Source organism: Sprattus sprattus (assembly GCF_963457725.1).
Source record: "Sprattus sprattus genome assembly, chromosome: 2".
Classification (NCBI taxonomy): Eukaryota; Metazoa; Chordata; class Actinopteri; order Clupeiformes; family Clupeidae; genus Sprattus; species Sprattus sprattus.
In genome coordinates this window covers 11,482,601-11,497,650 of record NC_137921.1, presented here as the reverse complement: position 1 = coordinate 11,497,650, position 15,050 = coordinate 11,482,601, and the positions used below count along the sequence as shown (strand labels likewise).

At 47.3% G+C, this 15,050-nt stretch overlaps 1 protein-coding gene across 2 annotated transcripts in view; it reads left to right on the top strand.

Annotated features, from left to right (window-relative positions):
* wnk3 (WNK lysine deficient protein kinase 3) overlaps positions 1-15,050 on the top strand; it is a 46,099-nt gene that overhangs the window by 14,937 nt on the left and 16,112 nt on the right. The window contains exons 3-10 of one of the 2 annotated variants that reach the window (XM_080832193.1): positions 6,202-6,374; positions 6,752-6,972; positions 7,797-7,954; positions 8,130-8,218; positions 8,363-8,582; positions 8,885-9,302; positions 9,548-9,675; positions 11,251-14,700. In XM_080832193.1, the coding sequence (XP_080688319.1) occupies positions 6,202-6,374; positions 6,752-6,972; positions 7,797-7,954; positions 8,130-8,218; positions 8,363-8,582; positions 8,885-9,302; positions 9,548-9,675; positions 11,251-14,700 (4,857 nt within the window). The remainder of the gene's footprint in view (positions 1-6,201; positions 6,375-6,751; positions 6,973-7,796; positions 7,955-8,129; positions 8,219-8,362; positions 8,583-8,884; positions 9,303-9,547; positions 9,676-11,250; positions 14,701-15,050) is intronic. The other variant, XM_080832194.1, reaches the window with a different exon arrangement.

Sequence of the window (15,050 nt, the reverse complement as noted above, 5' to 3'; positions counted from 1 at the left end):
TTCTCCCCGCCCCGCCCAGCCCACCGCCATCATTAAGCAAAAGGTCATGGGCTTCGGCTGGGCACAGCAGAAAGTGCTCGGATGGCTAGGCCCCATCTTCTCAAAAGGGACGAGAGGGTGGTGGGGGTAACTGAGTGTGTCTGTCGTGGCAGTCTGAAGCACTGAGGCATCCTCAGAGGCCCTGTGCTTACTCACGGCCATGTTATGTCACTCTGCATTTCTCAGCGCACTCCACAGCAACCTCTCTCCACTGCGGGGGAAAGAGAGAGAGAGGGGGGGGGGGGGGGGGGGGGTGGTTGGAAGAAGAGGACAAGAGAGAACATAGGAGAGGGAGGGAGATAGAGAGAAATGGAGGAGTTTATGTAAAGGAGAGTGTGAAAGGCAAGAGAAATCGCTGACCATACTGCCTGTTATTGCAGTGGAAAGATTTCCTAAAAGAGCTGTAATGAGGGGGAAATAAATGGGGAGAGGCTTTTACCGAGCGTATAGCAATTAGTCTCGTTCATCAGAGGCAGCTCTTTGGGGCCTTTAGAAGATGTGAAGATTTGTAATGAAAGTAAAAATTCTGATCTACACCCTGAAAAAATATCTTGTTATTGGAGTTTTTGATGTACCTTTCTATGCTAAAAAAATAATTGTGACAAAAATACTACAAGGAATTGGAATAAAACTTGTAATAAGCCTAATGTTTATTCCACCACCATGTTAGCCTCTCCTGATTTTGTGTGGATTTTTCATTGCCACTATAATGGACAAGATCCTCAATATCTAACATCTAACACAAATATTATTTTAACATGTCACCTAGAATATGTGGAGGGCCTTTAAATGGGCAGCTCACCGATTCAGCGGAACTCGAGAGCGGAACACAAGCATATGCTTCAACTGTCTAAGAATGCACTTAGATTTGCGGAAAAAACAAAAGTATCTATTTATTCACAACCTGTCCGTAGGCCATATTTGCGTGTCTTTTGCTGTTCAAAATGCACTCGTTCATAACTTGCTACGTCTTCCAACCCCTGAAGGGAACATGTGAAAATATGATGAAAATCATGGGATTGCTTTGCACACGCATGGGAATACTACACCCTGTGAGCTACCCAGACTCTGCTGTGTCCGAGCCAAATCCACACCTGAATCAGGGACTGCCAGGGTACATATTGCCAAATACAGTGTCGTTGTCAATGGCCGTTCCCATCATTATTTGTCTGACGAGGCAAAACAAAAGCACACAAACACGCATGGATGTGGGTGTTTGGGTTTGGCCCCGCTAGTCAGCGCTAATCCGAGTGAGATCTGCTCTTTTCAGCAGTGCGCCCATCTCGTTAGTCTGAGCTCTGATAGATTACCGTCATCTAATCCCTGCAGCCGCCTCACATTCCTTAGTAGTTAAGTGTTTTAGCCCCCCCCCCCCCCACCCCCCCCCCCATCCATCTCTCTGCCTCTTTGCACTTTCTTCATCTTTTGATTCCGCTCCCCTTCCCCCACTTCTCACACAATGAACTAGATAGAATGAGGATATCTGAGATAATGGAAATAGGGGGGGAATTAGCAGGGGAGGGGGGCTGGAGGGGGTGGGTGCCTCATAGTTGATTGTTAGCACTGAGCATGTCCAACATATGATGTGCCTTTCCCCTCTCTCCTCTCCCATCGTTCAGTGAGAGCCTGGGGACTTGGAAGTGATGATAGATTGGAATACCCACACAATTAACTTACAAACCCCAAAGGAGGGCTGGGATTCATGAAAATGTTTACAGAGAGAGAGCAAGGAGAAGTGGTATGGCCCATTGTAGGAAATGTGCTTCTAAGTGCCAACACAACACATGGCTAATGTTTCCACCACTCCCAATAGACACTTCCCTCACCCCTCCCCTCCACGTGTGTGTGTGTGTGTGTGTGTGTGTGTGTGTGTGTGTGTGTGTGTGTGTGTGTGTGTGTGTGTGTGTGTGTGTGTGTGTGTGTGATAGAGAGAGTGTTTACAGCTCTACCGTACCCAAGACCTGACCTTATCCAAAGCAGGTGTCTGGTCCAAATCAGTCCCTCTGTGTGGTAAGGGTCAGAGAAAGGGTCACGTCTTTATGGAGGTCTATACCATGAGTCAGGCTGTCTACACGTGATACATTCCGTTGACACCAACAAATATTGCCAAACATGTTGCCAAACTGTACAGCCTTGGCAATTAAGTTATGCAAACTGTAATGTTTTTTGTCTCGTTTGGTTTTGGGTATCACCCATACAGAAAGAAAATCCACTGCTAACTCGCTTACAGTGGGGTCAGGAAACATGGAGGTCTCTCTTGAATCTCCTCCTAATTTCCTGAGGGAACAATGGTCCGTTTGCTTCAGTGAGTGCCGTCGGTCGGCAAGCGTAGCCGCTGCGGGGGGAACTGACATGGCGTACGCATCGGCCCAGTTGACTGACGGGGATATTCACTCACTGGAGAGAATTCATGAAAGGCACCCGCTGCCCTTCCACAAAAGGACTCCCTTTCTGACAGCGTCGGGCCGCTATTCTCTGGCGCTCCCTCATTTTCTCCCTCTTTGTTGTGCTGTCCCCCTCATTTTCTCAATTGTATTCTGCCTCGGGCGATGGAAAGGTTATACCATTTCCTTATTACCCCCCTCATTCACCCCCTCGTTCCTCTCCCCTTTTTTTGGCTATCCCCTCATTTTTTTAATGTTTGTGGCAACTTTTCTGAGTTGAGTTACATGGCACATTGACATAAGACATCATTGAAGTCAGTTCTTTATTCTTTGCTCCAAGTATCCTTTTATGCACAGAGTGTCCCGTAAAAAAAACGTTGCTAAGTTTCACTGATCTAAATATGCTATTGTAAAAAAAATAAACATATATTGGACAATCTTTTTAAACTTACACCCAGGAAGATGGTTCAGTTGATTGACGTGTAGAGTCTACCAATGGACTGCCATTGGATGTGAGGTAAATAGGCTTCTGTGGTAAATTGTTCATTTTACAGAAATATATTTCAACAGAGCCGGGTAACTGTGGTGTTGCTTAATCATGCTGAGCCCTTAAAACCGTGTTACGACAGTAGTAATTGTTTTGTAATCTCTTTCGTCCTTTTCCTGTGTGTTTGTGTGTGTGTGTGTGTGTGTGTGTGTGTGTGTGTGTGTGTGGATGTTTAGATGCCTGGGTTGCTGGTACATGAATGATAATTATTGTAATTAACACAGCTGACCTTTGTCAACCTCAGGCAGCTGGACAGAGAAAGACTCCTTAAAAGAACAAGACACGTGCACATATGCACACACACCCACGCATGCACACACACCCACGCATGCACACACACATGGGGAGTCAAATCGATGAGAGCTCATACAGACAGACTCATCTCAGCTGTGGGATGCTCTCAGGCAGATGCAGACAGGCAGCAGAGATACAGACGCAGACAGGGACAGGAACACACAGAAATCAGGACTCTACTGTCTGCAGGAGGTATACGGACACAGACAGGGACAGGGACACACAGAAATCAAGACTCTACTGTCTGCAGCAGGGATACGGACACAGACAGGGACAGGGACACACAGAAATCAGGACATTCAGACCTGCACTTATACTCTTCTGAATACAGCCAGTATTCCACAGACAGAGTGGCCCAAAAAGAGACACACCTACATTACATTTAGATTTACATCACTCTCACAATTATACTGAAAACTTGTTGCCACAAAACGGGACACACTAACTCATGTTACACTCAAATGAAATACAAGGAGGAGTTTTCATGTTGATGTTGAGTTTCAGAGAATAAAATCAGAGGGGCATCACAGAGCTGGCATGAGGGAGAAGTAGAGGGGGGCAGAGGAGAGAGGAGGTGGCCTTCACGAATACTTCCACAAAAGGACATTGGAGAGAGAGAGGGAGAGGGGGGGGAGAGGGAGAGAGAGGGGGGGAGAGGGAGAGAGATGCAATGAAGAAAGAAACACTTGAAAGGAAAGAAACAAACCTTAGCTATGGTAAACACAAAGGAAGAACTGCACACTGAAAAACAGGCCTCATTACAGGGATATTAAATTAGGGGACTTGGCCATAGATAAATCTGCAGGCCATCATCTCAAGACCTGACCAGTTGAACAACTGGCCTCTGTCTTTTTTTTACCCTAGCTAAGTGGAAAATCAGATAACGCTAATGCTAATGTTGTGTTGCACATTCTGGTGTCTGTGTCTGCTTTGTCAAGACACCACGCATATGATTTTCCCATACTGCTGTGGTGCTGATGTTTTAGCGGGTAAAGCACAGCGCTTACCCTGTGGGCCTCATTGTTTGCTTTCACTCGTGGCTGTATCACTTAAGTTGGTGTTGTTGCAGTCATTGCACCATGACCCTACTTAGGCCTTTTCCACTTGGGTCACTTAATCCCAACGACAAGGGTTGTTAGGGTCAAATGACCACAATGCATTATTTTGGATGGCAGTGATGGCCCTCCGTGGTCGGTGACCCAGAAACTAAATCACCCCCCATATGGCACTGCCGGATCACGTGTCCGTTTGGTGTTTATTTTACCGTTTTATAAGCTATGAAGGTCCCAAACCATGTGACATGGGTAGACAAGGAAGTAGGTGGTATCAGTGGTACGGTCTTGGACCCGGTGGGTCACCTTAAAGCCAGCGAGGAAGCTCACCAGGAAAGGAAATCATTAACACATTGGGCATGAAAGGCTTTCACGGATGTGCCCTCTTTTAAAAAAAAACGGTGTTGATATTCACATTTCGTCGGTTACAAAAGAGGGGCATTGCTTTGTGCCATTTTCTCTGTAAGTGTGATTCAGCAGAGATTTCAATAGGGGAAACCAGGGCAACCATTGGATTGCCATTGTGGTATGTGGGGTCTCAGTGACAACAGGATTTTTAATCAATCACTTTGCATCCCATGTGAGATGCCAGTGGCAATCTGTTCGTATAAACAATGTCTGGGAGAGCAATGGATCTGTCCTCAGAGAGCTTCTCTTCATCAGTGCAATCCTGCCGCCTGTGCCAAGACTCCACTCTGCCAGAGAGAGGATTTACACTGCATCCACCACAGTGGGGCAATCTTCCTGTGGTGGCAGATGCAGCAGAAACGTGTTTTATAGGCTAATGCTGGGTGTTGGTCTCGCCAGTCATGGAAAGCCTGCTTAACCTACGCCATCTGGTGGTCAAAAATGAGCTATTGCATCGGGAAGAGAAAAAATAAAAAAGGGGGGGAAATTGTGGGAGAGAAAAAAAACCACGAGGCCGCGCTTGTCTAGCTTCTCATTTGGATGTACAGTTCTAATTTGAATGCCGGTGCAGTTGAACCGAAAATATTTTTTTTGCTGTTGTCAGCCCCCATGGCTCCGGCAGTCACAGCCCTCCCAACTATTTCTCCCCCCCTCGAGCGGCCTGCTGGGCCAAAGACTGTGCAGCGCTAATGTAACGTAGTGCATTTGCGAGGGTTACATTCTTGCAGTAAAACTGAATGGATACAATACATTTTAGCATTCCTCTTCCACAGCACATTTTTTTAAAGGGGAACTCAAATTAAAACTGCAGTGGGTCTGTGGACTTGCTCTGCAGTGGAACTTCACTGGTGTGTACCAGGGGCATAACTCAGAAAGTGAGGACATTTTTTCTATTTATTATCCTCTGTCCTGGTCATTAATTCATGCCCAGATGAAGCCATGGCAACTGCCATGAATTTATAACTTGATCATAAATTTGAAGCATTTCTATCCCATGAACTTTGACAATTTATGGAAAGCAAGGATGAAATTACTTTCACCACCTTAGATATAGTTGTAGATTTCACATGCAGTTTTCACATTTATTAATCCATGTAGTATCATTCACAACAAACATTATGTCAGGGGGCTGTACAGGACCCACGGACTTTACAGTCAATACTAGTGTTGTCAGGTCTGTTTGGTGACTGGACAAAGACTGGTGAATTGAAGTGAGTCTTTTAATGTATTTTTATTTTATATTATATAGGGCTCAGAATTTTCACTATTTCTTAACAGGTGTCAATTTAATACCTGTGCCTGCTCTGTGTGTTAGATAAGGCTGTATGTATATTATATTCAGTAGTTAAGTGCTCTTTCTTGTCCAGAACTTTCACGTTTAACTTTCAGGTTGTATTCTAGCTGAATTTGGGCTTCTTTTACTTATGCACCTTTCACTTTTGTCTCCATCACCTTTCTATCTCTCTCTATAACTCAGGACCGTAAGCTGACCAAGGCGGAGCAGCAGCGCTTCAAGGAGGAAGCGGAGATGCTGAAAGGCCTGCAGCACCCCAACATTGTGCGTTTCTACGACTCCTGGGAGTCTGGCAAAAGTGGCAAAAAGTGCATCGTCCTGGTCACCGAGCTCATGACATCTGGAACGCTAAAAACGTAAAGTAGTCGCACCTCTAAACCTCTCAGTGCTTGAACAATATCTATACCTATCTCTGAATGCAATTGGATTAGATCTATTTTCATGCTTTGATGAGGATGACCGTGTGTTTGACCCCACCCAACATGCATCACTCTCATGCTTCTATGCTGAGTCACTGGACTCACTAGAGATGCAGGGAAAAATACTGTGCTGTATCATAGCCTTCTTGGAAATGAGAGCAGCTTTTAGCTTGACAAGCTTCAATCAGTCATTCCCTGGTCTCTCATTAAGAGCATCAACAAAAGCCCAGGAGTCTCATTACACAGACTGATCGTCTCCGCTCCCTCTCTCTGTGTCTCCATTTCCTCTCCTCTTGTGGTCCTCCTCTCTGCAGCTATCTGAAGCGCTTTAAGGTGATGAAGCCCAAGGTGCTGCGCAGCTGGTGCCGGCAGATCCTGAAAGGCCTACAGTTCCTGCACACGCGCACACCGCCCATCGTGCACCGAGACCTCAAGTGTGACAACATCTTCATCACCGGGCCAACGGGCTCGGTGAAGATCGGCGACCTAGGCCTGGCCACGCTCATGAGGACCTCCTTCGCAAAGAGTGTCATTGGTGAGCTCAAACCCTGTGACTGGTTCACTAAGGAGGTGCAGTTTAGACTTAAAAACTAGTTGCATTAGTGTGAGTCAGCAGTTTATGGGTTCAGATGTTTATGTCAAATGCTATGGTCATTTGGTGTGAGTGAGTGAGTTCTTCCTCAAATCTCTCTCTAAAGTATTTTTCTCGAAAAGCGTATTAAGGGGATCTGTGTATGCAGATTCTGTTCACCCTTTGCCTTTCTTACTAACCACTGTGTAGGATCCTCTTGCACGGTTTATTCTCAACATTAGGGTGCATTTACTCATACAGCTGAGGATAAAGATCAATATTAGCACAGATATGGCCCACGTAAAACATCCTCTTTAGAGAAAAGTAACTAATGGAGCTTTACAGCCATCAATCGAAAACCGCTTGATGTTATATAATGGGAGAAATGGCTAAGGGAGAAGGCCGGCCTTTTAAAATTATGTGGAGAAAATCTCCATTGTTACATTGAGATTAAGATGGAATAACCTTTTGTCCCTAAACCTACCATCAAATTCTGAAAAAAAAGTGCTAAATTCTAATAATACTTAGACTACAAAACATAATCACAAGTCTTGGGTTTGGTCATAAAGACACTCTCAGACACTGAACCCAGAAACAGCAATCAGAGAGAATAGCAGACTTTATCCAACAAGAATGCATCTGATGAATATGAATACTTCTCACCAAAGTCTCATGGATCATGTCAGTGATAGTTTTGATGTGAAAAAAGAAAATACAAAGTGCCTCTTGACAGTCAGTTACTTTGTAAATCCCTATATTTAACTCTGCTCCCTCTCTGACTCCTCCAGGTACCCCTGAGTTCATGGCTCCTGAGATGTATGAGGAGCACTACGACGAGTCAGTGGATGTCTATGCCTTTGGCATGTGTATGCTGGAGATGGCCACCTCTGAATATCCCTATTCCGAGTGCCAGAATGCTGCTCAAATCTACCGCAAAGTCACCAGTGTAAGGCCCTGACGAAAACCTTTTGTTTGGCATATCAAGAGTAAGATGACGTGTGCTGGAGTATCCCCACATTTGCTTGTCCTCCCTTGATCTTCACCGTTCTGTTTTCTGTATCATTAGAAAAGTGTAGAGATGAATATTTTCAAACTTGCCTGTCCATGGTCCTTTTTGGTAGGGTATCAAACCAGCCAGTTTTGACAAGGTGAACGATCCCGAGATTAAGGAAATCATCGAGTGCTGCATTCGCCAGAATAGAACCGAACGGTGAGCTCCAGCATACTCCATTTGTCTGCCTAATGAAGTGTATCGGCAAAGCGGCTAGAGCAAGTCTGTAAAGATAGGGAATCTTTTTTCTTAATTCCCGTTTTCTTTCTGCTTGACTTCGTCTGCTTGTGTTCACCCCCATAGACTCTCTGTCAAGGACCTGCTGAACCATGCATTTTTTGGTGAAGACACGGGAGTGCGAGTGGAGCTGGCGGAGGAGGACACGGGCTGCCAGGAGTGCCTAGCGCTCCGCATCTGGGTGGAGGACCCCAAGAAGCTGAAGGGCAAGCACAAGGATAACGAGGCCATCGAGTTCAGCTACGACCTGGAGAACGACAGCGCTGAGGAAGTGGCACTGGAGATGGTGAGAGAGAGAGAGAGAGAGAGAGAGAAAAGAGGAGACTTGGGGAAGGAGAATGTAGAGAAGATAGTGGAAAAAAGAGAGCAAGTGCAGGAGGGGGCGGTGTGTTTCTGCTGGAGAGGAAACCCTTTTTTTCCCCTCCAGAGAGATCTGTAATAGAGTCTCAAAGTCTGACCATTTGAATCTGTTGCTAGAGATGTGTCCTATTAGCCAAGCCTTCCACTGACCTCCATTCTGCTCTCTACTCTATCTCTCTCTTTCCCTTCTCCATTTTATATAATCCCTCCCCTGCGTGCATATGTCAGGTGAAATCGGGCTTCTTCCATGAGAGCGATACCAAAGTGGTGAGCAAGTCTATCCGCGACCGGGTCACTCTCATCAAGAAGTCTCGCGAGCGGCGACAGCTGCAGCAGCAACAAGAGCTACAGCAGCAACAGCAGCTACAGCAGCAACAACAACAACAACAGCAACAGCAACAGCTACAACAACAGCAACAACAGCAGCAGCAGCAACAACAACAACCTGGCGGCTTGGAGGAGAGGAGAGACTCCACTTTCACCTCCTACTCCTGCTCCCACCCCTCTTGCCCCTCCTCCATGGGCCCGGGCGCTGCCACCAGTGCTCTGGGGGCCACGGGAGGCCACGGGGAGCCAGAGGAGCTGCCGGAGGTGGACCAGCACGTCAGACAGCAGACCATCCACAGCACTGCCTCTGGCCTAACAGGTACAGAAGCAGCACATGCTTCTCCTATTCCAAGTCAATTTCATGAACAGCATTGTTTGCCACTGAGATCACAGGGATTAGATTAATTTCAAGATCTGTTTTTGTCATCATCTAGGTTGATTAGGGTTTACAGTAATTTGGTGGTCATAGGGTGGACTTGATTGTGTTTGGGTTGAGCTGTTGCCAGTAGCTGATAAAGGACACACCAGTGACTGGAGTCTGAGTCATTCTCTTATCTTACGCAGAGGGGGAGAGCATCTCTGCAGCAAGCTGTGAATCCTTTACAAGTGGAACGAACCAAGTCCTCCTACCACAGGGGGAGTCTGGGAACCCATACGCACCTGCTCAGCCAAGCTACCCCTCTGCCCCAACTGTAAGTAATCATATACTGTAGTAAGATCATCACTTATTAGCCAATGATCAATAAGCCATGCCATGTTTTTTTGGGTGTGTGATAATGGCTTTCTCTTGTTTTGTTATGTAATTACTCTCTCAGACACCAGAGCTCTAGTCATAACAAAAAGCTTTAGCACCAAACATGTTGGTGGGCACCTCACATAAAAAGCCTATTGTTGAGTAAAAAATGACATGATTGTGGGGTAAGCATTGTTCTCTTTATTTATCAGGCACTGCACAGTGCAGGGGTTCTGTCCCACCCCCAGATGCTCCCTATTGGTCAGAGCCGAGGGAATCCAAACATGCCTATTGGCCAGAGTGGTGGAATGTCTGGCATGTCCATTGGCCAAAGTGGTGGTGGGGCTCCAAACATGTCAGTGGCTCATAGTTTCATTCAGCCAGTCACTATGGCAACACAGGTCTCACCAAGCGTACTGCAGCAGTATTCCCAGGTGAATGTCTCCCTTGTGTCCAGTCTCTCGCTTCTATCTGGTGTCTCTCACCTACATGCACTCAAAATCTTTCTTCTGCTGGACATATACCTAGGGAGACTATCCTAATATACAAGCACACCACCTCAGGATTAATAGTATTTGTATGACTGGAGTCTCTGATTTGAATAGATATATATCCTTTAGGGATCCATGGCACCACCTCTAGGGCTAATCCACGATCCACATAGTTCAATTACTTTTCATTCAACAATACTTTTATGTTCGTTTTTTAAGTCATCTTTATGATATGAGGATTTATGATTAAAATACATATATATATATCATAGGTCCTCATACTTGAACTTACTTCTCATCCTACTGTTTGCTGTTTTTGCTATGATAAGAGGCAACTTGTTATGCCCACTGGCCCATTTAGTTGGGAAAATAGTTGCCTGTCTCCATAATGGGAAATGTTATATTTATAGATATTATTTATATGCCCCTAAGGACGTGTATATGCCGTGTTAAATGAGGTCGCAGCCTGTTTGTCTTCTATTGATTTTATTGTCTTTGGTGTGGACGTTTTTTTTACTGAATGTGGAAATTCTCTTCTCTTCTCTCCTGCATTGTACCTATGATTGTATATTTTATTTGTATATTTTTCATCTTTGTTTATGAATGTGTTTAAGACTAGATTCACAGTTGTGTTCTTAACAAAGCCATTGTTTAAAATACTGTAAAGGAAACAGCATCCTCCACTCTAAAAGACATCGTTTTAAGTCCAAGTGGCCTCATACGGGTGGGTTTCGTTGCCTTATTCAGACACAGCCAAGCCTTCATGAATACAATATGCATAATTTAGCATAGTTAGCATAGCTAAGTTATTGACCGCAAGTCAGCAAATGATGTAAATGCATGTTAAACCTGAATTCGATAATGATTTGAAATTAGGGACTCTTGAAATATGCTGGTGCTTCCTGATGATTGATCCCTGATACTAATGCTAAGCTCTTCCTTTCTCTTTTCACCGCAACCTCTCTCTCCCTCCCTCTACCATTTCTTCCATTCCCACCACCCTCTCACATAATCATCCTGTCTAAATCCATCTCTGCCTAAAGTCCCTTCAGGCATGCCCACCCAATGCCACTCAAATGCTTCCCTCTCAATCCATGGACAGCACCACTCCACACACCTCCATAGTTCAGTCACAGTCCTACATCCCCCCTGTCTCGCCCCAGGCCCCTATTAGCATACACACAGTCCCCATGTCAATTGGAGATGCCACAGGAGTGATAGGAGGGACTGTCCCACTCGCACAGCAAACTCAACCCATACCCTTTCCGCATGAGATGCTTCCCCAGCAAACACAGCAAGCCATAGTTCAGCAGCAGCAGCAGCAGCAGCAACAGCAGGCAGTGCTGGATGCACCGGCAGCCCTATTGCAGCACCAGTCGGCTAACGCGATCACGCAGCCTCAAGCTGTTCTCATGCAGCAACAGATAGAGCGGACACAGAAACAAGGGGCTCCACTGCAGCCGCAGCCGCAGCCGCAGCAGCCGCAGCCGCAGCCGCAGCAGCCGCTGCATGCTAATGCAGGAATACCACAGCAGGCTGAGCAGCCTCTGATGGCACAGCAGGAGCAGCAGCCCAACCACAGCTCAGCACAGCAGTCGTATGTACCTGTGCCACAGCAGCAAGTTCTACCACAAAAGATTGAACCACAGACGCAGCAAACGTACATCCAGCCCCACCCAGGACTACCACAGCACCAACCGGTGATGCAACATGCACAACAGAATCATCCCCAGCAAGCCATTTTGCAACAGCCATCAAGTGAACAACAGCAATGTATGCTTTTGCAACATCAAATAGAGCAGCAGCAGGTCTTTGTACCACAACAGGCTGAGCCACAAGGGCAGACACAGCAGCAAACCACCCACCAACAACAGCAAGCCCTGTTACTGCAGCAACAGTTCGAACAGCAGCAGGCACTATTAATACAGCAGCAACTGGAGCAGCAGCAACAGCAACAGCAGCAGCAAGCATACCTGCAACACCAACAACAACAACAACAGATAGAACATCAACAACAACAACAACAGCTACTGCTGCAGCAGCAAACACAAGCGCCACTGCAACAGCAGATAGAACAGCAAAGCCAGCCACAGGCTTTGGTTCCACAGCAGAATGATCCACAACAGCAAGTTCTTCTACAGCAACAACAGATTGAGCAACAGCAAAAACAGGCATTATTACAGCATCAAATGGAGCAACAGCAACAACAAGCCCTGTTACACCAACAGCAGTTCGAACAACAGCAACAGGTGCTACTGCAACAACAGCAATTGGAAATGCAGCAGCAACAGGCACTGTTACAACAACAACAGCAGCATCAAATTGAGCAACAGCAGCAAGCTGCTCTGCAACAACAATTAGAGCAAACGCATCAAGCTTTAAGACAACAGCTAGAGCAACAACAGCAAGCCATGTTACAACAGCAGTGGGAACAACAACAGCAGTTGGAGCTACAGCAGCAACAACAACAGGCCTTACTGCAGCAGCAGAGAGAACAGCAGATGCAACAGCATGTCCTCTTGCAGCATCAGCAGGTTCTATTCCAACACCAAAAGAATGAGCAGCAGCAAGCTTTACTGATGCAGCAGCAGGCCGAGCAACATCTTCAGCAGCAGGTTGTGTTGCAGCAGCAGCAGCAAACGGATCCAGCGGGGGTGGTCCAGCATCACAGTGGACCCCAGCACATCGAGAAAATAGACCCTGCACCTGCACAGCTCCCCAAAGAGCAGCAAGTGATCATGCAGCAACAGATCGGTCAGCAGCAGGCAATGCCTCAGCAGCAGCTGCGCTCAAGTCTCACTCAACAGCAAGCAGATCAGCAGCAGCAGCAGCAGGCATTAATACAGCAACAACAAGCTCTGCTCTCCCAGCAGCAGCAGCATAGGAGCTCTGTGGTGGAGGCCCAGATCTCTGGCATCATTCAAGCAGCCCCTGAGGTCACAGCTCAAGTTCCAGGACAGGTTCAGACCCCAGCTCACGTTCAACCCCAGATTCAGCTCCAGGCTGCTGTTCAGCCTCAGGTCCAGCCGGTACCAATCCAGAGTCACAGTGAAGCCCATCTCCAGAACCAAGGGCACACTGCTTCACAAGTGCAGCCTCAGGCATTTATACCAACCCAGACGCAAGCACAGCCTCAACCAATGCCTCCTGTCCAAGGGCAGCCCAATGCGAGCCAGCCCCAGGTTCTTCTCCAGTCTACACAACAAGTACAGGCACCCATGCAGACCCAAGCAGCACTGCAGCCTCAGATACAAGCTCAAGCATTTGCTCAGACCCAGGCACTCACTCAGATTCAGCCTCAGGGTCAGATGCTTCCAGCCCCAGCTCAGATCCTGTCCGTTGCTCCGATCCCCGGGCCACTCCAACCTGAGCAGACAGTGGCACCCAGTGTGCCAATGCAAGGGCAGTTACAAACACAACAACAGGCTCCCGCTGTACCACTGTCATCACAGTACACTCAAGCAGCTCAGCCAGTGCAATCAACAATTCAATCGGTCCAATCGGACCTCACTCAATCCATGCAACAACAGCCAGCGGTACAGTACCAACAACTGATGCTGTCTCCAGGTGCAGTTGCTGCTGTCACTACGGCACCAACAGTCTGCCCTGCTTCCATGAGCTCGACACAACAGTTTACACCGCAGAGCAGTCAGGCACACATCCAGACCCAGGTACAGCCCCAGCACATCGTCCAAGCCCAGCATCAACCCATGAACACAGGCGTGCAACCAATGGTGCAGCCTCTGCCTCTAGTGCAGCCTCTGGCAACACCGCAGTATGAGCTTCAGCAGCAGCAGCAGCAGCAGCTGCCGCCAGCTTCACAGTTCCCACAGCAGCAGATGCATCAGACCGCTTCAACAACACAGCCTTTCATGCAGCAGCAAAGCATTCCCACACAGCAGGCTGTGGTTTCCCTGGAGCACAGTCAGCTTCCATGTCAGCCCCAGCCCACTCCCCATCCAACACCTCAGTCCCCCACACACACCCAGGCCCAGCCTAGAGTTCTTCCCCTGTACAGTCAGGTTGTTGCAGGCCCGTCGCCACCATCCCCTCAACACCAAGTTCCTCGAAGCCCTCTGCCTGCCCATACGCAAACTCAGACCAGCAATCAGGTCCAGACGCACATCCAGACACAGACTCCTGCCCAGATGGTCCAGACACACTCCCACACACAGACACATGCTGAGACCGAAGCAGGATCAGACCAACCTCTGTATCCTCCACACATGGCCTTCCAACCTCAGCAGTTACCCCCGAGTCCATCTCATGCCACCACTTATCTCACCACTGCTCTGCCAGCTGCTCACCCCACTGTCCCTGCCCCCGAGTGCCCTGCTCAAGCTGGGGTACCCACCGGCTACCTGGGGGTGATTGACGTGGTCCCCATATCCCCATATCCTGCCACTGCTTTCCAGACCCTCGGCTCTAACGGCCCCTCGCTGCCCCCATCCTCCCTAGCAGAATGTGACCCTGCTCTGCTGGGTCTTGCTCAGGTACTGAAGCACTCACAACCCCTTGACTGATCACCCTGGCATACATACAAATGAGGAACATCACATGCTATAGGTCAACACTAAATGAGAGAACAGGCAGACAGCTGGACTAGGTCCAGAGCCTAAATGGAACTATGTCTGCCATTTCATGGTCTCTTTCGAAGGTAGAAGATGCAGTAATCATTACTTTATATTATAACTATCTTTTCTGTGGTTTAACAAAACCTATTAAAACGATCAATACTAACCAAATGTACTCTCAAATGCCACAACAAGCATACTTTTTCGTAGAGAACAATATGACGCTACTATTATCTTAGAAAACCTACAACTGGCACTTTATTTGAGTT